We start from the raw sequence: 27,387 nt of genomic DNA on the forward strand, positions 1-27,387 counted from the left end.
AATTTTAAAACGAGCTATTGTTTCTCTATCTGCACATAAAAACTGAGCAACGGCAACGCGTGGCGATGTACATCTATTATTATAAATAAAAATATTCTGTGCGTTATGAATTTTAAATGAATTGTGAAAATACTCACGTCATTAAATTAATCACGCGTTGAATTGAATTATGAGGAACAATTAATTGTTTTATAAGGATAAATACTTAATAGCGTCAAACTGTTCAGAGCTGTTAGAAAATGGCTACCCTATATAAGTACATATAATATAACATTATTATTTATTTTCCTGTAAAAAAAATAATGAATTTGAAATATTTGTTTTTTATATTGTGAAACTAACTTGGATTAATTTCGTAAAATTTCCGCCTGAACACCATAAATGAAGATGAAATCATATCTCTAAAGTTAAGATGTTGAAAGTTTTCTTGCATCTGATTTCCATATTTTTTGTAGGAAGGAAGACTCGGCGGAGTTTAAGGACTTAAAACAACCCCTAATGAAAACTTCAGCGCGCAATTACATCTATCTCGACGGCGCGGGGTGAAAACGCGTGTCGAGCGCTTAATCATTACCGAACGAACAATTTCTTTTTGATTCGTAAAAGAAAATAATTAAATTTCCAAAAATGCCTCGAAATTTTCTATCTGGTGTTAGATAGAATGTTTTTTTTATATTTACAGAAAACCAATGTCTAAATGAGTACTTTTAGGAAAACAAATACAATTTTGAAAAAGCTCACCCGAATCAAGTACATCCACCGTTCGTCTATATTTGTTAAGAGTTTTTGAGAAAATTGTGGATTAATATTGCTTATCCATTGCATGTATTTATTTCCTTCAAGGAACATCCTCCAAGTATTTGCCCAAGGGAAATACATAATCACTAGACTCGAGCATGTAAGATATTTATTAAAAAAACATTATTCAGAAAATAAACATTTATTCGAAAGATACAATGTACTCCGATAATAAGAACATATAAAGTGGTAATACAGGATTCCACAAAAATATATAAAATAACACTGTTACTAATGTGAATTTTTGAGCTGAAATTCGAAATTCAAAACATAACATCTTCTTATAATGAGATTTCTCTCCTACAACGTAATTTCACATTATATAAAAATGTATGAATTACGGCATGCAAAGGATAGAACTTTATAATTTTTCAGAAATACTGAATAGTACCGAAAATATAAGCCGTCAAAGTGATAATATTTTGCGAGGCCAGCCGATAAGCGTGTGACGTCACGGTTCATAAAATGACTGGCACTGCCACATAAGATATAGGACGCGGCGGTAGGTGGTACTGCTATTCGAATTGTTCTGAATTGTGACTCAAATTAGTAAGTTATATTAGTAAGTACAATTTTAACCCATGTTCAATTCATCCCATTTTAATTCAATTCATTTTAACTTCATCATTTTTAATTCCAGCACGCGTAAAATATACCCTCTTAAGATTACCTTAGACTGGGTGAACGTTAGAAATGTCATACTCATAAAGATTATCGTCCATAAAAGAGGTTTTGATCGAATGATATGAGTATAAAAAATAATATACGGTGAATGTAGATACCAGTTATTTTTTGCAGATTGAGAACCACAAGAATAGTAAGCAGAACTCACCTTAACTCTACTCCTCTGAAGACGAAAGCAATGGAAATAAAATTCAAACACTTTAGACATAAGGAACACAGGGAATAGTTGCATGAAAAGGTAGTGGTTTTAATATGCAAAAGTTTCAGCAGCTTGCATAAAGCTTTTACTTTAATCGTTCAAAAGTATTACGGTAATAAACGTAACGGGAAATGTGTGTTATAGTTAAGCAATGGTGTATGTAACTTCAAGGGTAGTGTACCTGTGCCACCGTCTCGTGCATTGCAGTCAGAATTTCAATTTGCCTTTGATAGAAGCTATTTCAAATTTTAATGACAGAGGCGTGCTAAAGTAATTTGACACATCGATAACTCATAATGCGATTATTTAAAGATTTCCAAGTGTGTTAAAATCATTTCCGTCAAACTGGGGCGAAGTTTGCAGTTCTGAACAAACAAGTGCTGATATTTGAACATTCTAACTCTTAAAATCATTTTAAGCAGTATTTTTTCGAAATTCAAGCCTTTTATTCAGATTTGCTGATATATTGGTGATTATAACAAATGAATGAAAAAAAATTGTAGTGCTAAAAAGGAATCTGTTTTAATATTAAAAGTTTTCAATTGTTTACTTAGATATATAAATCTTTAAAGGTAAGGATGATACTCACATCGGTTCCAAATCCTGAGCCGCTGGCTAGACCATCCTGAGAGACACCTGGCTGGCCTGGAGGACCGGGGGGTCCTGGTGGACCGCGAATAGACTCTCCTGGGAGACCCTGGAATTAAACATCATATTGAAATAATCATTTTAAAAACAACAACAAAAAATTGCTTTCCAAAAAAATTTTCCATTCACCACAATAACTCAGCGGATCTCACGGATCTCATTCCGTTTTGTATTGGAAATTTAAACGACAATTAGGCATCCTCAGGTGGCGCGGTTACAAAAAAAAACAATTTTTTTGAAGTCACAATAGATATTATGATGGCATGCAGTATGTCAGTATTAATATCAGTATCTGTATGAACACAGGTTCCTCCGTAAGACATTTGCTTTTGACAGATAATTTGTTACGAACTCTTTTAATTCATTCGTTATAGGCCCGCAGTCCCATTTTTAACAGGAAAACGAATAATTTGAACAGATTTTTAATAAATCAACGGTATTTCATATCAGTAAGTTTTCTCCGTGAAGTGACATCCGTTAAATCCGTTAAACAGTCCAAAAGTGTCTTAGACGCAAAGCGCATGAAACTCAAAATCACTCAAATGCATCAATTTCTTGATGCCACCATTATTACTTATAATGCCCTCGATGTCATCGCAGGTAAATAAAACTTTGTGTATTTTCTTTAGTCTTAAAAAGATAGCGACCTAGTACATTGAACTAATGTATAAATCGTTTGTCAACGTCTTGTGATTAATTAACCAATGAGAAATTAAATCGAAAGTGGAATAAAATCCGTTTATAGTTATTGACCCAACCTAACCTAACGTAACCTGCCCTAATCTGACCTAACCTTACCTACACTTGATTAGACCAAATATGACATTGAGGCAATAGTGGAACAGAATCCAATTACGTTGATGACGGCAGCATGAGAACAGGTCGTTCTTACGACTAGATTTTTTTATAAGCTCGGGCGGCCTCTAATACCTGTATCAACGAACCCCTTGGTAAGTACGGACCGAAGACAACCTGTAAGGTGTTACTTACACAAAAAATATTTCAGATATATTATGTGAGTACTTATAATTAATTCAACTGGATTATAACTGATTCAACTGGACTTTTTACAAATACCTAACTGAAATCTGAATGAATTGCAATATTGATTTATCGAAATTCTAGATTTCAAACAGTTGCAAATACATCTTCTGTATTTTAAAATAAATATGTGGCACCATTTTATTTAATAATCAAATAATCAAACGTTGCTTTGTGTCATCATTTAACATAAAAAAGAATACTTTTCTTTAGTTTTAACGACTAGTAATTTATTACCATTTAGTTAGATGAATACATTATTAAAATTTTTGTTATAAAATATTCTCATTCGACCTAACAAACATTTAAAGAGTATTGCCACACTTGATGATATTTATAGAACCTCACTTTGTTATACATTTTCTTAAGAAAAAAATTCAAATTTTAGTCTTTTTTAATGCTGATTTTATATAAAATGAACTTTTATGGATATCGGGAAAACGCTAAACGCGTGTAAACCTTTGTACACAGTTAACGTATACTCGTTTAAATTTCAACAGCTCGACTGTGGAGTGGTTTTCCGGCCTTTTTGTTTATTCCCTTCTACAACATGTATACAGGTTCAGTCCTTTCTTTCCACAAAAAGACTTTCCACACAGAATCCCCAAATATGAGATAAGATAGGCCTTGTGGGAAATTATTTTTCTTAAAGGCCTTCTGTGTGGAATAAATGCATTTTTTTTAAGAGTGGCAAAAAATCTAACTCCAAAAACCCTACGTATAATTCATGATTTAACCTGCGTACTTTTTCATTTATATTTCTGTTCTATTTTGAATTTAATTAAGCAATTCTAAGTGATATTGTACCCGGGAAAAGAATTTCATTCTTCGTCATTCAATGGCTTGTGAAAGTCTGTATTTTATGCCGAATTGAATCAAATTCAATTCACCTGTATTTGTATGGCGAGATTTTAATTGTACATTAATGAGTGGTACTTATTACGAGTTAATGTGTTTCAGTCTGGGGCGGCTTTATATTGGTAAGTAAACGGGTTTTACATCATTGATACATGAGCTATCAAACCACCTACCTTCATATTTTTGAAATTGTTCTGGAGAATTGGAACTAAATAAAGGTTAAAGACGTTTCGTGAGCAGAAGAGATGAAACGTAAGGTACGAGTGGTTTTATTTTGGCACTAATACCTGTATCCACATTCAATCACGCCATCTTGTTATTTGCTTGATGCTCTGTATCTAGCACAGTAAAACGGTTAAACCCTATATCATTACAACTTTAACTAAATCCACTATCTATGTCAGTTACCAGTTCTTGGAAACATATGCAGCATTACAAAAAAAATGTAAAATCATTCATAAAAATATGAAATAAGCGGGGGCCAAGGTCAGATCCTTGGGGAACTCCCGAGGTTTCTAGAGAAGAACTTTTGTATGTTTTTGAATGAGCAAAATTGGCACTATAAAATTTACTGCACATTTATGACTTATTTTGTTTTGTTGGTGATGGAGAGGTCCTTTCAATAGAACAGTAGAAATGATCGGCAAACGTCCACCGTGCAACGATCTGATAATTTAAGAATTAAATAATCATCAGTGTAGCTTTAATAATTAAGCATAGTTAAAAGTAACAATTTAACCAGTAAATAAATAATTACTTTATAGACAAGGGAAAAAAAAACATTGGTGATAGGAGTAATACTGAATTTCAGATTATTTAGTCTTTATTATTTAGTACAAAAAAACGAGATATTATATAACGGGTTATATAATTAATAACGGGATTATATTTGTACGATTTCTAAAGCTGAAAGTTTATATAAAAACACATCAGAACAAGGAAATTGCTGCAGAATGATCATGAATGATACAAAGAAATAGTGCTAATTTATGGATCCGTAGGTACCGATTCTCTGAATTTTTAAAACGTAAGTTCCAATTTTAATAATTAAAATTAGTATATTAAAGTATAAGTGGATAAACAGGTCTTTAAAAAGACGCGCGATTTTTCGAGCACGACGGCGTAGCCGAGTGCTCGAAATAAAGCATGTGTTTTAAAGACCAGTTATCCACGAATACTTTACGCTATTTTTTTTATTGGTACACTTTGAAAACATAAATATTGATATTATTATTAAAAATTTGGAAATAAGAACTATTAATGAATTCGTGATGTGACATCACAGTATCTTGTTGTCATGGAAATGAAAAACACAAACATTAATTTGCAATCTGTCACATAAGATTAATAGTTGACATCACAGTTTTTACTAGTTATTGTGTGTTGTAAAATGAGTTCTAACATTCATAATTCAAATACCAAAGCAGAATCGCGGTTAATACGTGAAAAATCCAAAGACGTTTATAAAAAAGAATATGAAAGGTTCATAAAATGGATGGAGCAGCAAAACGTAGTAGATGTAGATGAACGAGTTGTGCTTGCTTACCTCCAGAAAATGTCGGAACAGTACAAAGCATCGACTTAGTTAAAAGTTGACATTTAGACTTCACATTTTGTTGATTTGTTGATGTTGCCATGGTAACTTTAAAAAACGCGCGTTCCATAAAGTGCGATTTAAATACGCTAGAGCGTACTTTAAATGAGTAAAAAAGGGCACCAATAAAAAAAAATTTGTTTAAAGATTATTTTACAGGAAGGCAGGTATATTATCGTTTTTCTGAATTTTTGACACAATCAGTTCAAACACACTAAAATAATAATCTAACTTTATTGAACAAGAGTTAAAATCACTCACAGACAGACCGGAAACTGAATTTAATTGTTTATTAGTGAATGATGCACAGTGGACGATGCTGGCTTGATTCGTGTAAAGTAAATTTAAACAAGGTTTTTTTCAAGGGTCTGTGAAAATATTTTTAACAAATTCAAAAAATACGTAATTTACTTAGGACATGTTTTTTCTGAGAATTTTAAAAGTTAATTTTAAATTTCTGTGAAAAATATTTTTAAGTTCTGTTATTATTTCAGTTCTGTCAAGCAACTAATCTATAATGATATAATAACAGAACTTAGATAAGACTTTCACAGAACCCAAAAATGAACGTTGAAATCTGATGAATTGTTCAAATTCATTGGCAAAATCCATCCTTATATTTACTTCTAAATATTGTTGGGTTTCTATGGAAAATAACTGCAACATACCAACATAAAAACACGAAAGCTTCAAATATTCTGAATAAATTAGTTTTGATCTATGAAATATTTATTCTAATTCCTAAAAATGTAAAATGGAATCAGTCCAAAAATGATTAACAATTCATACAATGGAATGCTTCCTATATACAAAATATATTAAAACAATGCATGACACTTTGTTGAACCGTTCTCAAAATAACAAAGACCTTAATAAGATTCACGTGTATCCAAATAAGATATAAATGTACATATATTATGTGCGCTTTGAATATATAGGTTCCACTTTAACATTAAATTATTCAAATAAAAAAGACTTTTTAAATTAAGGTCTTTTTCAGCACACAAATCATTAATGATCATCAGAAAAAATAATAAAGAACATAGAAAAAAAATAGATTGCTTAATCATTAAATAATTACGATCACCCTTTTCGCGTTGTTTTATTATAATACTGGAGCAGCCCCTTAAAAATCAACGGAAAAATTAAAAAAAAGTATTTTTTTATTTTATTTTTTCTCGTTATTGTATTTATAACAACTTCTATTACTGAACTATAATTTGAGATTAATTATAATATTTCTATATTAAATGAAAAAAATACACTTTGTAAAACACCACTTTTATTATGAATTAATATTAACAGCCAACCAGGTTTCGCTTAGCTCAAGCTTCGTCAGGGCTTATTATATCAACTTAAGTTATTTTCATACAGACACATATATATATATATAGAAGAAAATAAAACAATGAGTGAAGGAGATAGAAATAAAATAACAGACACGAGTGAAAGAGATAGAAATAAAAGAGCAGACACCTTATTAGTGCTAGAACGAGAAAGGATGTAGACTGATTACAGGATGGGTAGGTAGGGAGGGGGAAGGGAGGAAACAGTTTTATCAGAGGTTAACGGAATAAATTAAATATTGGACTATAAGTTAAATTGATTTGATTGTTGATTATATTTGATTTATTATTGAATGGTTAGTTTCTAGTAGATGATTCGCGAATTCTGAAAAAGTATTTTTAATTAAACACCTCAGGTGTTTTTGTTATTTGTTTTTGGGGTGTTATGCCGTGTTGCGCTAACTCCTTCTTTAGCCAACGTTTCGGACAGCATTATGAGGTTGTGATACCGTGTTGCCAGCTGCTATGGTATCACAACCTCATACATAAGCTCACATTTTAATACAACCTCAAATAACACATCTGCCCTGATGATGGACACTGCAATGCTGTCCGAAACGTTGGCTAAAGAAGGAGTTAGCGCAACACGGCATAACACCCCAAAAACAAATAACAAAAATACTTTTGGCCGTGAAAATCTTAAATCACCTCAGGTGTTATTTTATTCTTATGTTTACGTTCCGCGCCGTTTTTCCGATATAAAAAGCAGAACAATCATTACAATTAAGTTTATATATGCCCGAGTGGCTAAGTTTATCATCAATATCTTCAGTGTTAATTAAATATTTTCCTTAGTTATTATAAGTATAAAAAGCGGGCTTTATTTCTGGCTTTTTATAAGGAAGCAAAGTGTTTGCTTCCTTCTATAAAAATATAATATTTCTACTTTTATTCTTTTCGGCAGGTTCACGTTTCAACATTTATTATTATTTTGTATATTATTTAGCATTGTGACAAAAGCGCCACTGAGGAAATTGCCAAATTAACACAAATTGCCTTATGACATTTATGTGCTTCAAAAATGTTGATCCTGTCGACAGGTTAACGTTTTGACGTTTATAATTTATATCTAAAGCAGACCCGTCACAATTCACGGATTGTCTGAATTTTCGACATATCAGTTGACGAATGACAATTAAAATAATAGTGATGTTGTAAGTAGGCGTCTATATAAATAGTTCAAATTCAAGGCAAATCCTAATTTTAGAGTTTTTTTTTATTATGGCGACTATTCAAACATTCTACATACAAAATATGATGTTAAATATATATAAGTTATTCATTTCTGTTTTATTAGTTTTCTATGTCGTTTTTAACGTTTAGTTCAGAGTTTTTTCATTAATCTCTCTCAGCCAGGTTTTTATTCTTGATTTGTAATCATTCAAGTTAATTGCACAATACTGACGGACGCACAACCAAAAATAATATATTTTTAACAATATTGGTAGACCCAACAAACACATTATTTCAGTCTACAATTTAATAAAATAAATATTAACCGTCTAAAAAATATATAAATTTTATACGAGAATACCGCATAAGAGTCCCAATTGGTCCAAAACGTCTGGAGCCAGTGAGACTGTGAAAACCCCAATTGAAAGTGGGAAAGTATTGTAAATAATAATTTTATTATTATTATTGAAAATTATTAAATAACATTACCGTTAAGTGACACGGATTTTTTATTTAATATGACACCCACGAAAAACTTCCAAACGGCGAGCTTTGTGAAAATATTCAGAACTTTTCATTTGTTCCAAATCGTTCAATAAAAAATGTCGCTATACAAATTTTTAAAACTCTGGCGAAACCGGGTAGTAAAGCTAGTTATGTGAACTTCTATAACAACACGTTCATACTGATAGCTTTTGTGTCACCATTTATGTAAATTCACAAAATTTAACGAGCCCGGTTGATTTTACATCCCATTAAAATCACAAATATGGGAATAGCTGTTAATAGTCATTGATAAGTGACATTTCAGCAATTCATGACAAAATTATTGAAGTATCGTTATTTTGGTAATAATGATTCTGTTTGATGACTAAATCAGTATTACGTCATCAACTACATTTCTGCTCATATGACATGGTTTCCATTATTGATAATTTTTTAATGTATATATATTTTTTTTCTTTAATCTTTTAAATGAATGACAAATATTCCCGGGTTACGAATAACCTGAAAATATTTGAAAAACTCCTACTACCACCACAGTGAGCGGAAAATGTTGCTTGTGTTGTGATGGAGGACTTAGCCAGCCGAGAAATTGAACACAATACGCCTGGGTGAGACCCAAACACGATGCCAACTCAGCCGATGACCAGTCAATTAATAACATATTGTTGCTCCTGTATTTTGTGTGATAATATTTTATAACGAGATCGTCGAGTACGGGGCGGTTCATATTAAGTTTAAAGTACAAAATGTGGTAAATGATACAAAAGTATTTCGGAGATTTAATTTCGAACAAAAGATTTTTTAATAACAGAAAAAAGGATGTTCATTTTGCATAACAAAGCTTTCTCGGTTGCTAAAAATAATTCAAAGCATTATTACTAAGAGGAGAGAAGTAATTTCCGGCCGTTGATAAGCAATTGTTTTGAGTAGTAAGATATCATTTTTAAAATATAATTATTTTTTAAATGTATTACGACGATAATGTCAGCAACAACCGACAATTATTATTTAAAAATTGTTTTGTCATCATAGTATGGTAGGTACTATATGAATTTAAAACATACACATTACGACTGCTGTAACCTGAACTACCCGCAACATTCAGGTTTGCTGCGTTCTTCAAATCCATATTACAGTGTTGAATTAACTGGAGCTGTTTTTGGCATACTATGGCAATACTATTAATAGAAATAGAAATATAATAAATTTATCTATTTATTTTATTTATATACATTTATAAATATATGTATATATAATTACTTTTATTCATAATTATTTAAATATATGAATAAATACTTACTTTTAAGATTAGACAAGGGAAAAGCAAAACTTGGTGATAGGGGGATATAGGAGCAAATCCATTTAAATACTGAATTATAGATTATTTAGTCAAAGACTTAAAATACAATTTCTTATTAAATACTCTAAAAATACACACATTAGAAGATAGACGTAAAATAAACGATTTAACGTTCTTATTCAAAATACTTAACTCTAAAATCGACTGTTGTGAACTCTTGCAACATATAAACATACATACACCCACAGTAACAACACGAAAAAATACAATATTCTACAGCAGCACACATAAGCGTAACTACATTGCCCACTCTCCGATACAACGACTTCACACCATGGAAAATCATTACTTGGGTGATGTTGAAATATTCAATACCAACTTGGCAAGTTTTGTGGATCATTTAAAACATTTATTTCAACAATACTCCCAAACACACAATGTAAACCTACAAATAGCTGTAATTTTCTGTTTTTGTTTCTTGTGTTTGTATGACTTGTTGCATGGCTTTTATCAAATGTAATTTTATTCTTATTTTTTATGTTTCAAAGTATCTGTCAAATTAAAATTATACTACCAACCATGTAAAAACCCTCTGGGCGTTAAATAAATAAAAAATAAAATAAATAAATAAAATTATTATTTGGTAAAAAAATAACGGTATATTATATTTGTACGATTTCTGAAGCTGAATGATCACGAAAGATCGGTTTGTCTGAATTCTTAAATTCTAATTTCAAAATAACAATAATAATTTTCTGTTAAAATATATATAATAGGTAGGTATATTATCGCTTGACTGAATTTATGACACAATCAGTTCAATCTTGTGTTATGAAAGATTCACTCAAAAAAATCCCCGCAACACAAATTAGCATGTTTGATTAGTAAATGATAAACACATGCTGATAGTGCGATACGTATGCTAAAACTAATGGAATGAAATTAATTATATTCATATATATGTATACATATAATATATATATACACACCGATCGCTCTAGTGAATACGTATATTTTATGCTGTTTCATTTTCGTTTCGCTGGTTTTAAAAAACAATTACAATGAAAATGCTTCTCTAATACTGCAAAATGGCGTTGAATATTTGTACGCTTAACCTTTAAAAAACGTCACGGACATTTTATAAATATTGTAATATCGTTGCAAGAGCAGTCCTTTCAACTTCAAAGTGAAGCAATCAAACTTTTTTCATTATTTTCTCAGTATATGTACAGTTGCTAGTCGACAGTTGGTAACCAGAAAGTTTCCCCACTCGTGGGAATCAATATTAAGATATAACTCCAGTTGACAAATTCACCAAAGCTAATCATCAGAAGTTCAAAATAGAACGTGTTTTATGATAATAGGTACACGTATTTACTGTTTTTTCCTTGGAAACTTTTTCATGCAAAACGTGTCGAATTCTGAACATCATTTGTCATTTTTATACACCTAAATGACTTCGATGGCCTTGATAGATCATAGGTAATAATAATAACCGATAAACGAGTATTTATTGTATTCCATACAATACTATATCGCATGTTTCGTCTTTTATCGTTTTGTAATTTTTACGTTTTTTGATCTTGTTTTGAGGGGCTCTTTAGAAATTTCGAGCGCAAATAGCGTATTTTAAAAAAAAATATTAGTATTACATAAAACTTATTTTATCCTTTAAAAAAGATGAAAAGGTAACTCATACAAGATACCTAATCAGAAATAATAATTTCGGTTGTCTGTGCGTCCTGCGAACTTTGGTTCAATAACACGAATTTGCTTTGATTTAATTAGAACTGATTGCGTGAAGAATTCTGACAAGCAATGAAGTATCCACATGTTACATGTAACATAATATTTTCTAACAGAAAATTATTTTGATTGCCATTTTCAACATTGGAACTGATTTGTAAAGAATTCACTAAAGAGATAATATACCGGTATAAATATGTCGTGAGCCCGAAATAAGATCAATTATTCTCCTTTACATGGGGTGAAATACAACAAACATTTTAAAATATTGAAATTATGGTGCCAAAGAGTTGAAAAGGCTAGGAGTGGAATGGGTATAAATCGCACTTCTATTGAGTTTTTGTTCACTGATTCCACTCCTTCTGATGAAAAAGATCATTCAGTTTATTTAATTAGTTTAGCCTTACCTCCGAAATATTTTTTTTATACAACTGATACTTCAATACAGCGTAAGTTCCTAGTAAGATTGTATACCCTGTTCTAGAGAAAATATTATTTTCTCTTCCGTAAAGTTTTGTCCACAAATGCAACTCATCACAGGATACAGCAATACGTGCAAATTCAATTCAACCCTCAGTCAAAGCATTTCAGCGCCATATCGATCAGGGTTAACTGACATAATACGACAGGCAGTAGTTGCGATTATATTACCGTAGCCTATACATCCACTGACAGTGGGTACTGATTCCCATCATTTAGATTTCGATATAGACAACTACCTTAAGTGGGTTCTCATGTCCGACTCTTTCGAATTCGTAATATCCTCGTGGAAGTTAAATTTTTGATAAAGCGTGATGGTATAGCGTCCATACACCAAATTATTCACACTGTTCGAATAATAATATAATTTAAAATTTAACCCCTTGGGTATTTTTGTGCCTTCTAGTACACGGTACATCAATAGAACTATAATATTTTTGTGTACTTTACGGCACAAACTGAGATGAACTCGTGAATGTCGTTATATGTTTTTATGTAATACTGTGAGGTATATGATTTAAGCAGTGTTAGAAAATGGCAACACTATGCTTTGTATCTGCATTCAAAAGTTTACAATAGACACTTCCAAATAATTGTAATACATTCCAAAAAATCGTTAGAGTTGAAAGAAATCGTATGCAAGATCCAAGGACAATGTAGATGCGATCAATTGATTCCGTTCCATCATAAAGGATCAAAAGTTGTTAGTCATAACTAAAGACCTCATGAAATAATTAACTACCTTTTTAGCGTCCAAAAGAACAGCGGACTGTCATTGTACATTTAAGTTTTTCTTTAAATTCGACATTGTCAATTTATTAGTATTTTTAAATTTTATATATACAAAACAAGTATCAGATTTTCATCTCTCCAAGTTAGAACGGATTTAATTGGCCGCATAAATGGCGTCTTTAAATCCTACGTGCTTCATTATTCAGCGTACGTTTACTAATAAACCGGTAATTTTGAATAAAGAACAATTTTTCTAAAAGGGTTGTGGATACCAACCCCCAAATTTAACTGACTGCCAAGAAGCCGCGTTAGATTTGGCGGTTTTTTTTTTGTCTATCGTCGGTCGGAATTTCTTATCAATCGTCGACTGTGCTAGAGAATCTTGCTAACTGACCATATATCACGAATATAGTCAATATTGAATTGACACTAGGCCTTATGGATCGTCCGTGCTATGCTTCCTGGTGTATTGGAAAAATCTACGGTAGATTTGCCCAAGAAAATTTCTAAAATAAAGTGGGAATTTTAACGAAATAAATGATAAAGTTGTGTAAAAACAATATTTTGAACGCACCCCAGCATAATGGTTTAATTTTCTCTAGCAAGCCTAGAAAATTTGTTACGAATTCTTCGGAATTAATTAACCGACAGCCTCCAATGAACCCCCGTCACTAGACGTCGCTCTAGTTCGTTTTTGTCCAACAGACCATTTTTGGCCTAATTGAGTTAAGTATGCAGTTGTTCTCAAGTAAGAATTTATTTATACGATGCAACTGAATTTTTTTATTTTTTTTCGAAACGAAGTTTCTCTTAAGTCCATCAAAATCAAAGAAACATTCCGAGCGCTTTTGTCCAACTTCCACACGTTGGCCAAAAGGCCTCTCATTTTTAAACCGGCCTTTAAGTTACATTTCATATAAATGTATACAAACATCCAAACCATTGATTGCTAGCCAAACAATTGAGCTTATTTCATTTTATATATGTTTTTCGTAAAAAAAACTTTGAAGCGCTATTTCTCCCGATTTACGTTTTGGTCTGTTGGATAAAACCAAACTAGAGTGACGTAGAGTCTTGTGTCGCCTTAACCATAAACAATAAAAGCATAATACCTTGGTAAGACGGGCAAATAATATTATGAGTAAAAATGCATTCTCTAGGGATGCCTACAATCATAATGCGGAGTCGGCAGGATTGGCTTCTGTGTTCCGGGTAGAATAAGAATGATGATTGCTTTTCCCGTTAGACAGTGAAACCTAACTCATATTATCCGGGCTTTCATACAGCGCTGATTTTTACTACTTCTTATACTGGCAGGATCAAATTGCCATTATTATTATGAGTGTGGGACTATGGTTATTACAAGGTTGGTTTGTCTATTTTTGTTCAAATATTCCATATCTTATTCCATATCATATGTAGGTAGCTTAAAATAATCCAGAATAAAGCAATGAGACCAATTTTTAAAAGTAAAATAAAAAATATCGACGGAGAAAATACTTAAGGAATTCGATATAGTGTTGAACAAAGAATTTTCCCCAATTTAAAAAAAAATCTAACATTTGATTTTTTTTAAATAAAATTAACACTAATCGTATTCAAAAGACGTACAGAGTAATAACTTCTTTTAACAACCCTTCTTTGAATCTAAAAATTATCTAAAACTTTCATGAATTCAAGCTTAAATTAAAAAATAACCTAAATTCACTATTTAAGAGAATGAAGAATTATTTGTTATTATTTAAATAATCATTTTTGCTGCTATCGATAAATTTTGCTTTTATTTTACTTATTTTCTTTTTAGTATATGCAATATTTTATTACTTACTTGACTTTATTAATTGACCATGTATTCCTTCACAACACACGACAGCCTTATCACTTTTTGGTGAGGAAAAGCTATTTTTTCTTTATAATGTACTTTGGTTGAGATTTTGGTAGATCAAACACAACATCGTTGTAGTTTTAAGAATTAAAGAAAGCCCACCAAAAGAGAAAATTTACATAGAGCATAATTTATCCGAATTTTATGATCTCTGCACGTCTTTGAGATTACAGCGAGAGACTTGATTATAATTTCCGAGTGCGAAGACTCTCGTCTGACCCCATTTGGTTTGCTAACTGAGGCCAAAGGCACACGTAGGTTGGCGAAGCTCAAGTAAGCCTGTCCCGGAAATCGATCGCATAATAGAACCTGATTAGTCCATTTCGTCGAGCTTTCAAACAGGAAATCCGTATTTGATTCTGGACCGTGGGATACATTGTCTGGACTTAAGTCTAAACACTGAATATTAAGATATAATGTTTTTTATTAACTCTTACGGCTTACTCATTTAGTTTCAGTGCTTAAAGCGGTGTTGTTGCATTGTTTGAATATATATCTTTACTTGTTTACTAACGGACCCAAGTCCAATTACAACACAATACATATTAATACAAAATATTACTCGCGTAATGACTGAAAAAAATCATCAAGACTTTAAGGTCCTGACTTGAGTTGACAAGACTTGCGATTCTGTATCCATAATTTGTGAAGTGTTAATTGTGGAAAAGCAAATATTTTTTCCTGAGGCTACGGAAGGGACATTTAAAGCGATATGTATATTAATGTTACTGTGTGTAGCGAATTAGAAGTATATTTTTTTAATTTATTTAAAAAGGCGTAATAAATGCATTTTGTGTGATTTGTGGGGGAAATAATATCAACGATGCAATTGTAATTTGTGTAATTTCCTAACAAAAAATGGAGTTTTACTTACCATCAAAACTCTTATGCTGCCTTCCTTAACCAGAATATTCCTTGGTGAGATGGCATATCTGTTTCTATCCAATTTCGGCTTCTTTTCTCGTCTTAAATTTTTTAAATTCAAATTTCGTCCCTCTATGAAATCAACCACTGCCGCCAACAGCTAAGCGTATACGAACGCGATGAAGCAACGCCGTCTCCTTCAATTGTAGTCTCATCAGACTGGATAAGGAAGGCAACATAATAGGAGTTGAAATGGTAGGAAAAACTCAAATATTAGGTAGGGCCATTCTTTATCCAGAAAAGTCCTTGGTGATAATTGTCTGTTATCGTCTAGTGGTAGTGTTCATGTAGAATCGTCGGCTGGAGGTCTGTCCTTACACCGATCGCTTCTTTTTTTTTTCTTTATTCATAAAAATATATTTGAATACAGTTTTTTACATGCTTTTCGACTACCACACTAGACACATGTCCGTATTATGGTAGTCGAAGGTGAATTGTGGCTTCGCCTTCTGATTTCAGAAATGGAGAACTTTTAGGTGTCAGCCCCCCTCGGGTGAATGATTGGTTTGAAACGTTTGTCAAGAATGACGTCTCCAGCTCCTAAATATAAGCGTCAGCTAGAGGTCTGCCCTCACTCCGATGGTTTCTCTTTCTGATTCCAGAAATCGAGGACCTTGGAGATCTGCCCCCCTGATTGGTCTGAAAAGGTTTGTAAAGAATGACGTCTCCAGCTCCTGAATATTGGACTGTCTTATTTATTTTTATAATATTTTTCGAAGGTTTTTTCACTCTACCAATTTCCACTATTGGACAGTTTATAAACCAACGAAGTTAAGCCACTGCGGACGTAGTGCCCAGAGGCCTCAATACAAGCATCCCTAAGTATTGTATTAAGCCATCCACCGATAATTGTCCTAGAAACTGCTTTTGTTGGACCTGATGTGGATAACAACAGGTTATCAATATTGAGTACCTCTCGTCTCTTGTCTTCTAAAAAGGTTTTAATTTCTGGATTATTAGTCTGGAGCCAATAACATTCTATTTTCATTATTTGAAATAGATGATTATCTCTAGAGCTAGAAGCTTAATTTAACAATATTTTGATACATGCAAGGAACTTTGCCAACTGAGCTCCCATTGGATCTCTGTAATTAACGTGGTTGGAAGAACACCATTGAACTTTGAAAATTGCCAGTTGGTCCTTAAAATCTCATTTTTTATCGGACCATCCTTGAAATGATTCATCGTAGCCTCATTTTTCCACAAATTCAGCTCCAGTTGAAGTGTTTGCGGTGGGTGAGAGCTTGTGGTAGTATCTATCAGTGTCTATGATATATACTAGATCTGTTTAGGTAGACTGATGGCTTTCTGTTTCAGATCTGGTAACCAAAATACTTTCGTCTATTTGGGAGTTACTAGTAAATAAATTCCTATGAAGTTGTTCACATGAACCAGCACTTGGTCAATCAGACAAGAATGCGGAATCACTTACGTCAGAGGAATATTTAAGGTCAGCTGAAAGCATTATGACATACCGCCGATTTGTCTTTCCCATCTATGGATACATGTTTCTACACTATATGAACTGGTAAAGAGACAAACAGGTCCATAATGAGTCTGCCCCCCTCGGCCGGAAAGAAAAATCGGGCCGGAAAATGATGAACTGGTATTGCTACCTTTTTTACAGGTCCCTCCTTTGGTGGGCCAGTTGAAATGTTAGCCAATGGGAAAGACCAAAAAAAATTCTTTACTCCTCTCAATTTCCGCAACTGGATGAAGAGTACCTCTTCATTGACCAGATGACAGGAAGTCGAACGGATCTGCATTAGTATTCTAAGCTTCGAAACCCCATTCCTCCAGTCGCTGCAGAGACTGCTACAGTTGTTTCCTGAGCTTGAGATTTGTATTTGTCATCGCCGCGAAGTATTTTTCAATAGTCGCATATTGAACTGACGCATAATCATATGGCTACAACTCACGATTCACCCCGATCTCTTTAAAACCAGGACTGGCACGGTGGTACTTAATGACCTTGTTATATATTACATTGCTCCAATATTTTTGGTTAAGCCGTTGAAAGCTCTCTAACATCTCGAGTCTCTCTCGATTAGGTTTGGTTAGGCATTAAGGGTTCTTTAAGAGAAATTGTTGAAAGATCCGAGAAATATGCCGCATGCTCTCTGAAATAAGCCTGCTTTGAAACACATTATCTGAGATTTCGTAAAAAGCTTTTGGAGAAGAAACAGAATATTTATTTTATTCGTGGTATTGCAACCAGATAACATGGTGTCAATTGAAGAAGAAGGCGTCATTTCATGGCGTGCGCATACGCCTAGCTATTGGCGCAAAATTTGAACACTGAGAAAAGTTAAGAGAAGAGAAGAAGAGATTGGATAGAAACAGAGATGCTATCTCACCGAGGTACGAGCATATTCTGGCTAAGGAAAGGCGCTACATAATAGATTATTAAAACTGGAATGTTTATTTAAGTTTTTGTTTTTTTTTTAAGTTTTTTGACATTCAGCAGGAGTCAATTCATATATTACATATATTTGACGTTCACCGCAGCGCGTCAATCCTAAAAAGGTTAACAAATGAAACTTAGATATTTTCAGTGTTATATTTGCGGTTGAGTGCATCGCTACTGTATATTTTACAGATACCATGCATAAAACTTCGTTCGTCATTCTTTTTGCCGTCTGAACATATAAGATTGTAAATCTGTACGGGTTGGTGTGTATTAATTAATAAAGTAATGTTAATTTAATACGTATTAAATCGATTAAAATATAAATATTTTGATGTTTCACGCGAAATTTACTCATTACGTCTAAATCACAAACCAAGGTTATGTCACATTAGATTAAACATGCTTAGTAAAGTCATGAATATAAAGTGGAAATAATAACACATTGAATTTACCTCCGTAACAGAATGAATTTAAAACCGCTAACTTTGGTGACTTCTCATAGAAGCGGTAACGCACAATAGCGAACAAGTTGTCGCCCGTCGCGTCGGATGAAATTCCAAGATTTATGGAAGACAAAGAAGACAGCAATTTAACTTACCCTTTGTCCGCGCTCTCCCTTCTCTCCCCTCGTTCTGGAGTAATCTGCGAATAAATCAGACGAATATAATTAATCAAACGATAATTGTTTTTCAATAGCTTCTGTCAACGACCTTTCTATATAGAAAGGTGTATTATATAAAGGGTTTTCCAATAAGACGTGTTATTTTGATATTCAATCGTAAAAGATCAATGGTTTCGTTGCTTGTGTGGCACGTAGCGCCGTCTTGTTGAAAGTAAACGTTTTCCAGTTCAATACCATTCAATTCCGGCCATAAAAAATCATTAATCATCTCTCAATAGCGCAATCCATTCACCGTAACTGTTGCTCCAGCCTCATTTTCAAAAAAGTAAGGTCTAATGACTCCGCCGGACCATAAACTGCACCAAAAGTCACACGTTGAGAATAAAAAGGGTTTTCAACAATAATTCTTGGGAATTCCGTGCCCCAGATGCGATAATTTTGCTTGTTGACGAAGCCGCCGAGGTGGAAATGGGCCTCATCACTCAAGATGATTTGCATTTGATTTACTCAAGTGAATTTTAATAAATTTAATGTATTATTGAAGCGTGTATCGTTTCATTTTTATTAATGGCGTAGTTTTTACTTGTCAAATATTAAAAAATGACAGCTTCAAAAGTAACATCTACCGAAATAGCGGGCTATTAAAAATAACACCTCTTATTGGAAAACCCTGTACATTGCAAACACTAATTAATCATTATTGCTCGATTTTGATTGGAAAAGTTTTTGTTCTCATAAATCAAATAACGATACGGAGAAACTTGTCCGATGACTTTTTAAACTTTTAAAAAGAAACTTTGAATTCAATCCTTACGTTTGTATTGCTTTACCAATGTAATTGTGTATCTCCAAATACATAATTACTGATTTGTGCTGAAAGAAAAAATTATCAGTAAAGTAATAACATTAAATAAAAGCATTATAAGGGTTCAAGGATTTAAAAAATATGAAAAAATGAGTTAAAAATTTAAGATAAATTTCTTATTCTTTTAGACCAATAAAACCATCACAGCAAAAAATTTCGAAAATTGCTTTTATGTGCTGTCATTGGAAATATTGAATTTAGTGCACATGCAGTGTAACTCGATGCATATTTAATTCACTCCAATCAGAACCAAAATTCACCAAAATTTAAAAATCAGGTTCAGAAAATAAATAATGATAAATGATTACTTTTCTGGAACTTGACTTACTTACAATATTTTTATACTCTACCTCGAAAAACACTGCGATATTTTAAACGCCTCCGAGAATTTATTATTCCTAACTTATTCGAAAATAAAAACCAAGAATGTAAACATTCGGGAACAATACCGAGCTTTTATGTTTTTTTTATTTCGTAATGCTGTCACCCCGTGGTGTCTTCCAATAACGACAGAACATCACTCAACTGTCGCTGTCTTCAGCCAATTTTGCGTATGTCAGTAAATCTAAATTTGTATATTCGTAGGAGCACGTGAACTTTCATTATAATCTCGCTAATTAATTTTGATAAATATATTTTATAAATAATATATTTGCCCCGAGTAGAAGATATATTCAAGAAAAATGCAATTATCCAAATTTATAAAGATAATATAATTAAAAAATTTGAAACCCACTTATCTAAAAGATATCAATACAATATTAAAATTCCAAAATGTAATACCAAACAAATGCAAAATAACTATAAATATTTACGAATAAAGTATTTCAACAACCTTCCGATTGAAATAAAGAAATTAAAGGATATCAACATACTTAAACTAAAACTGAAGTTACTCTTTCAGAAATGATTAACTAAATAATTTCTTCATATGAAGCGGTTACTTTGTGATGTGACATTATAATTTAAAATTAAACAGTAACTTTGTAAACATCACTTATGGGTAAATACTTAATGCCGACCGGGTTTCGCTACAACCGTAGCCTCATCAGGGCAGTATAATACTAAAAATCTAAATATTAAATTAACATGTGTAGATATCACGGTAGGTGGACAGTCTGAGCTACAGTGGAAGAGGTAGGGATAAGTGGGAGATTGGGAGGTGAGTGTTCTTTGTCAATAGGGAACAATCTGAGTATAGGGCTTTTATTTAGGTTTATTTGGTTGTTGATGACTTTGCTATTGACGTTTATGGCTTTCCTTAACTCTAACGCTTCTAAGTTATCCAACCTAAGACCTATTCCGTTTTTATGTAATAGGCTGACGCCAGTATTTTTGTCGAACGTATGGTTGGTTGCTATGAGGTGATTTGCAAATTCGGAGAATCCATTACTGTTTAAGCATCTTAGGTGTTCTTTGACTCGCGTTTTGATATTACGCGCTGTTTTGCCTATGTAAAACGCGGGACAGTCACTACATTGCAGTGAGTAAATACCTGAGTGATTTAACCGATGTTCTTTGTCTTTAACGTTCATCAAAAATTTACCTATACTATTGTTAGTGTAAAACGCTGGTTTGATATCTGGTGGGAGGTTTTTTATGCTTTTTTGAGAGAAATTATCGATGTACAAAATTCTACGCCATTGTTGAGGTTGATTATTATTAGTTGGCATATTATTATTATGAGGGGAGCTGTTAAATAGAAATTTGCTTGTCGATAATCTTTTTAATTTCTTGTTTAGGATGTTATTGACCATATTTGCATTATAGCCATTATTAATCGCGATTTGTTTAATCGTCGCTAATTCTAATAAGAAGTTGGAATTTGATAACGGGACGGTAACTAATCTATGGATCATGGAATGGAAAGCAGAATGTTTGTGGGAGATGGGATGGTTAGATGAATTATTAATAGTTGTATCAGTGTAAGTGGGTTTACGATAGATTTTAAATTCTATTTTATTGTTAATGATTGATAGGGTGAGATCTAAAAAGTTTAAGCTAGAATTAGTTCCTATTTCTATTGTGAATTTAATTTTTGTATGAAAAGAGTTTATTAGTTTTAGGAAGGAATCAAGTTGGCGCTCAGTACCTGTCCAGATACAGAAAACATCATCGACATATCTTTTCCACAATAACACATTCTTTAATAATGGCGATTTACAGTTAAAAATGTTATTCTCTAGATTGTCCATAAATATGTCGGCGATGAGGGGAGAAGTCGGAGCTCCCATTGCCAGGCCATCTGTTTGTTGATAAAAAAGTTCATTGTATTGGAAATAATTTTGACTTAGACAAACATTAAATAGGTGAGAAAGTTCCTTAGAGAAATTATTTGGTAGTTTTGAATTTTGTAATAATTTGAACAATATGCTTTTACTTTCATCTACGGGAATATTTGGAAATAAGTTAACAACATCAAATGAGACTAATTTTGAGTTATTCGGAATATGTAGATTTTTTAGTTCTACGCTCGATCGAGCTGAGACTCGCTGTATCAACATATGGTTGTAATCACGCATTTCTCTGACATAAAAGCAGTTAATATAGGAAATAAACGTCGGTCCTACCCAATTGGGATTTGGCTCCGTTGTTAGCATGTTTGACTCTAGTCCCTGGGGAAGAAGGATCAATCCTCAGTCAAACAATTTTTTAATTATTTTTTTTAGATTTTAATGTTTACAAAGCCAGTCCCTGGAAAAAAGTTTAAATCCTCAGTCAAAACAAAAAAATAAAGATGTATTATAGTAAAAAAAAATGTTTTTACGGGTTGATTTTTCAGATCTTTAACTAAATAAATTCAGGCCAAATCGATTCTAAAGTGTGATAAGTTTACTACGACGAAGAAACTGAACGCACTTGAACATTAGAACGAACTGAAAACGAACTATAATTTACTCAAATTAAATTCGCTCAGAGAAAACTAATTGTTTTATTGCGCTACTTGCAAAAATGGTCGGTAATAGTAAAATTATAAAGTAACTTCTGTTTTATATAATATTACATATGATCACATTTTACACGCTTCGTCGATGAATCAACGTAGATATACCGATGAACTTGTTGTATGTATTTGGTATTTAAATAGACTTGCTCCGCTCTACCCCTCAGTTACAGAAGTTCATATTCTGGATAGAACTTTTTTAATAATGCCGCCAACGCACGGGGGATGATTTGCCAACTTTCCGTGCCTCGATGTCAAAGCCCGACCCTAACAGATTATATTGACAAATGTACCAATAAAAGTTAAATATTAGATGGGATGCTGAAATTTACTAGGTCCAGATTTACACTTAACTAAGATTTTAAAGGAAAAACGAAATCTTTCGACGTTAAAAATCTATTTTAGATTGCTAAACACTATGGTAGGTTTGCTAAGAGTGAGGTTTTTAATATCGCCTAGGTCAGAGGCCATCACTCAAAATCGAAACGTAAGGTTTAAGTTAGTGGGGAGTTGAAGGAGATGAGGTAGCGGTAGGTGGGGAAGTTACTTGGCTATTCAGAGCTGTTAACTAAGTACATCCAAAGCCATTTCAAGCAAAGTTTCACTTCTGAATAGTGGTCTTACACCTAGGCGATACTAAGAGTATCTTCCACTTTGGAACGTGCCACAAGTGAACTTTATATATTTTTTTAATTAGTAAAATAACACAAATTGATCAAATAAAATAATATTATGGAATAATTTTGATGGAATAACAGTTAATATTTTAAAAAATATTAAAAATCAAATTTCTAAACCGTTAAAACACATAATAAATGTAAGTTTCCAAAGCGGAGTGTTTCCATTAATCTAGAAACAAACTACCATTACTCCAATATTTAAATCTGGTAACCCAGAAGAAGTTAGCAATTACCGACCCATATCAGTAATCTCGAACATAGCAAAAAATTTTGAAAAGATAGTTAAAAAAAGGATAAACCAATTTGTAAAATGTAATAATTTAATTAATGAAAATCAGTTCGGTTTTATGGAAGGTAGAAGCACTCAGGATGCAATTGCAAAATTGACTAGTCTTGTTCATAATTCATTAGATAAATCATTAAAATGCATTGGAATTTTCATAGATCTTAAAAAAGCTTTTGATAGCATATCACACAACAAACTTATAAGTAAATTAAGAAACATTGGATTAAGTGGTACAGCTATAGAATGGATAAAAAGCTACCTTTTCAAACGCCCTCAAGTCGTAAAAATCAACGATGTACTTAGTCAACAAAAAACAAGTCACTTCGGCATACCTCAAGGTACAGTCCTGGGACCGTTACTGTTTATCATTTATGTAAATTACATATTCAATCAAAGATTAAATGGAAAAATAATATCTTATGCTGATGACACTGTCATAATAATTGAAGGTACTGATTGGAATAATGTTAATAACTTAGCAAATACTGATATTAATATACTGAAAAATTGGTTCGATAAAAACCTCCTCTCATTAAATACTGTAAAAACAAAATGTATCCCATTCTCTATCAACAAATTTAAATCAATACCCGAATTAAAAATTATAAAACATCAACTTAAATGTAATAGAACTAATTGCAATCAAGAATGTTCTATACTTAGTCTAACTTCTGAAATTAAATATCTTGGTATATTAAGATCAACATTTTAAATGGAAAAAACAAATTTGTGAACTTGTCAAAAGAATTAGAAAATGTATTTATGTATTTATAAAACTTAGAAATATTCTTTGACTAGAAAACCTAAAAAGAGTGTACTATGCAATTGTACAATCTATATTACAATATGGTATTATTGGCTGGGGAGGAAATTATAACAATATATTAAATCCACTTAAAATAGTTCAAAGATTGATAATTAAAGTAATATTGAAAAAACCATCCAAATTTTCTACTGAGATTCTCTTTTCAATATTCAATGTACCCACAATAGACAATATATATAAAAAATATTCAATTCTACAAATTTATAAAGAAATACAGTTAAATAACTTACAATTCAATTCATCAGTAAGATATCAAAAAACTATCAAAATCCCAAAACTTAATACAAAGCACACACAAAATACCTATCTCTATCTAGGTATAACATATTTTAACATCCTTCCATTATATCTAAAAAATATTGAAGATATTCAGGAATTTAAAATAAAATTAAAATATTACCTAAAACTACTATAAAAGTCCATATCTTACTCTTATTATTATTTCCTTCAAATCTTGAAACTGTATTATTGATAAATCTTGCCTATTTCTTACTTATCCCTTTGGTTTTGCAAATATATTATTTACTTACTTACATGATTCCATATAATTGAGCTAGGATTCACTCACCAAACACAAGAGCCTCGTCTCTTTATGGTGAGGAAAAGCTATTATTATTTACCTTGATAACACTGTATAATATGTATAATTGTATATTTATTGTAAAAAAGATACAAATATTAAATAAATATAAAAAAAAAAATTTACTTGTGCATGCCGGGATTTGATCCCGCGACCTCCGGTTTACTATTCGAAAGCCTTACCCCTCGACCACGGAGACCGTCGACAACACATTTCAATAAACATATGACTATTCCTAATGAATCTTATATCACAACGACTATAGGTAATAAGCACAAAAATCGCTAGGCAAACGGAATCTAAAATCAGAGGATTTAAGCGCAAAAGAGGTATTTATTTATTTGGTTAATAATTTTATGAGAAAGAGAAAAATTTGATATAGGAAACTATCATAAATAATCTTAGCCATTAAACAGTATTTTTTAAAGGATGTTTCTTTTATGAGTTCTTAATTTTTTGATGAAAAGATACTAATAATAATAAATTATTTAGTGGTTTACACTTTTATTTAAATATTTTAATAAAATAATATTTTTTTCTTTTATTTATGCTCAAACAAAACGACAGGAAGAACTTAATTAATTCGAAGCATATTTTTTGGTATTCATAATGTAAACCAATTTTTAGCAAAGATTAATCGAAAATAGTGGTTTCACTGATAGCTTCGCCTTAGAGTCGACTATGTGTGAATGCAGTGCGATGAAGACCGCCCTACACGTTGTGGTAAATGTAAAGTATACATTGTATACCAGGTCCATTCATTCTACGGCGAGAAAAGAATGGTAAGATCCACATGGATACTCATGAGGCCCTAGACTGGCCGCACACCTAGATGTCCACATCTGACCCCCCCCCCATCATACGTAAGAAGTAGAAAAATATTTGTATGTAATTTTTCTATATTATATCAATTGTAATTATCCTATTAGTTTTATGCTTGCCGCTATTCACAAAATCGTTTTTTTCCGGTTGTTGATGAATTTTCACCAAATAAGATAATTTATAAGATATTTTTGAAATTATACATTTTTTAATAGGAACATTTTTGATGCTATAATGAGACACAATAGGAATTTTAATTCTAAGTAATGATCTAAGTTGACAGTAATCAATGTTTAAAAAAAATTCCTTCTACTTACTCCTGTAAGCGACCAAGATTACATTGAAGAATATTACAATCATTGATGGAGGCAATCGTTTTGTAAATCTTGATTTCATCGGCAAACAAGAAGAGTATGTTTCAGACTCTTTCAAATATTTTTTAGAATGACGTTGATAAATATTAAAAATAATATAGGTCCCAAGTGAGAACCACGTGGAACTCCACCGAAAGCCACAAAATGCTTGGAAATGTAATCTAAAATTTTAACTGAAATTTTTGGGGGTGACAAGTAACTTTTTAACCAGTTTACATGTTTAATCAGTCCATGATTATTAAAACATTTTGACAATACCTGCAAAATGATAAAAAAATTGTCGCTTCGAAAAATAAAAATAGTATAAATTTGTATTTGACACAAAATTACCTATATACATCATAATAAACCCATAATAATAATAAATAATATATTAATAAAATATTTGCAAACTAGCCTGCCTTGGTTTGGAATATTTCTTGTGAGACAGGCACAATAAAATATATGTGTAAATATTACTTATGTGCTGATGTATTAAGAAAAATCTCAGTAAGTACGGCAAAAATCATCATTATTTAGAAATTTAGATGAACGGGCCTAAAATATAACATATAAGACTAAGACTGTTTACCATACAGTATAAAACCACATAAAAATTTATTCGGAGCATTCGCTTTGGTTGTTAAAACCCAACTTCATCACACGTTCATAATATTACTTATCAAAAATATTTCAAATTACCCACGCTTTTTACATACCCTTTTCTGTCATATCGTGAATGTGAACAGGCGTAATATTGCGTACTGAATTTTATATTTTTTATTAAATCTTCGGTACCTACGCTATTTTTGAAACGGTGTTGGAAGTTATACGGAAAGGCTTCATACAAAATCTAGAGAAAAGGTTTCTTTATGTATCACAAATTGAATTTAACGTGGGTTGAATCATTAACTTAAAACCTTACTTTTGGCATGATTCCTGAACAATTTATGTGTGTTTTCTTCCATTAATTTTTCTTCGTGCTATAGTATCTAAGGTGTCCAATATTCTAAGCGCTCATTCTGAGGAGTATTCATTAAATATTTTTTGTTTAATTTAAGAGCATAATATATAATATAATAAG

At 31.9% G+C, this 27,387-nt stretch overlaps 1 protein-coding gene across 11 annotated transcripts in view; it reads right to left on the minus strand.

Annotated features, from left to right (window-relative positions):
• Mp (collagen XV/XVIII-type protein multiplexin) overlaps positions 1 to 27,387 on the minus strand; it is an 895,293-nt gene that overhangs the window by 165,804 nt on the left and 702,102 nt on the right. For 9 of the 11 annotated variants that reach the window (XM_089633234.1, XM_089633232.1, XM_089633230.1 and 6 more), the window contains 3 exons: positions 18,924 to 18,967; positions 2,271 to 2,378; positions 1,631 to 1,645 (listed from right to left, as the gene is read on the minus strand). In XM_089633234.1, the coding sequence (XP_089489360.1) occupies positions 1,631 to 1,645; positions 2,271 to 2,378; positions 18,924 to 18,967 (167 nt within the window). The remainder of the gene's footprint in view (positions 1 to 1,630; positions 1,646 to 2,270; positions 2,379 to 18,923; positions 18,968 to 27,387) is intronic. The other 2 variants (XM_089633231.1, XM_089633240.1) reach the window with 1 other exon arrangement.

The sequence above is a fragment of the Hesperophylax consimilis genome, chromosome 7, assembly GCF_061612785.1.
Source record: "Hesperophylax consimilis isolate HC1 chromosome 7, BYU_Hcon_1.0, whole genome shotgun sequence".
Lineage (NCBI taxonomy): Eukaryota > Metazoa > Arthropoda > Insecta > Trichoptera > Limnephilidae > Hesperophylax > Hesperophylax consimilis.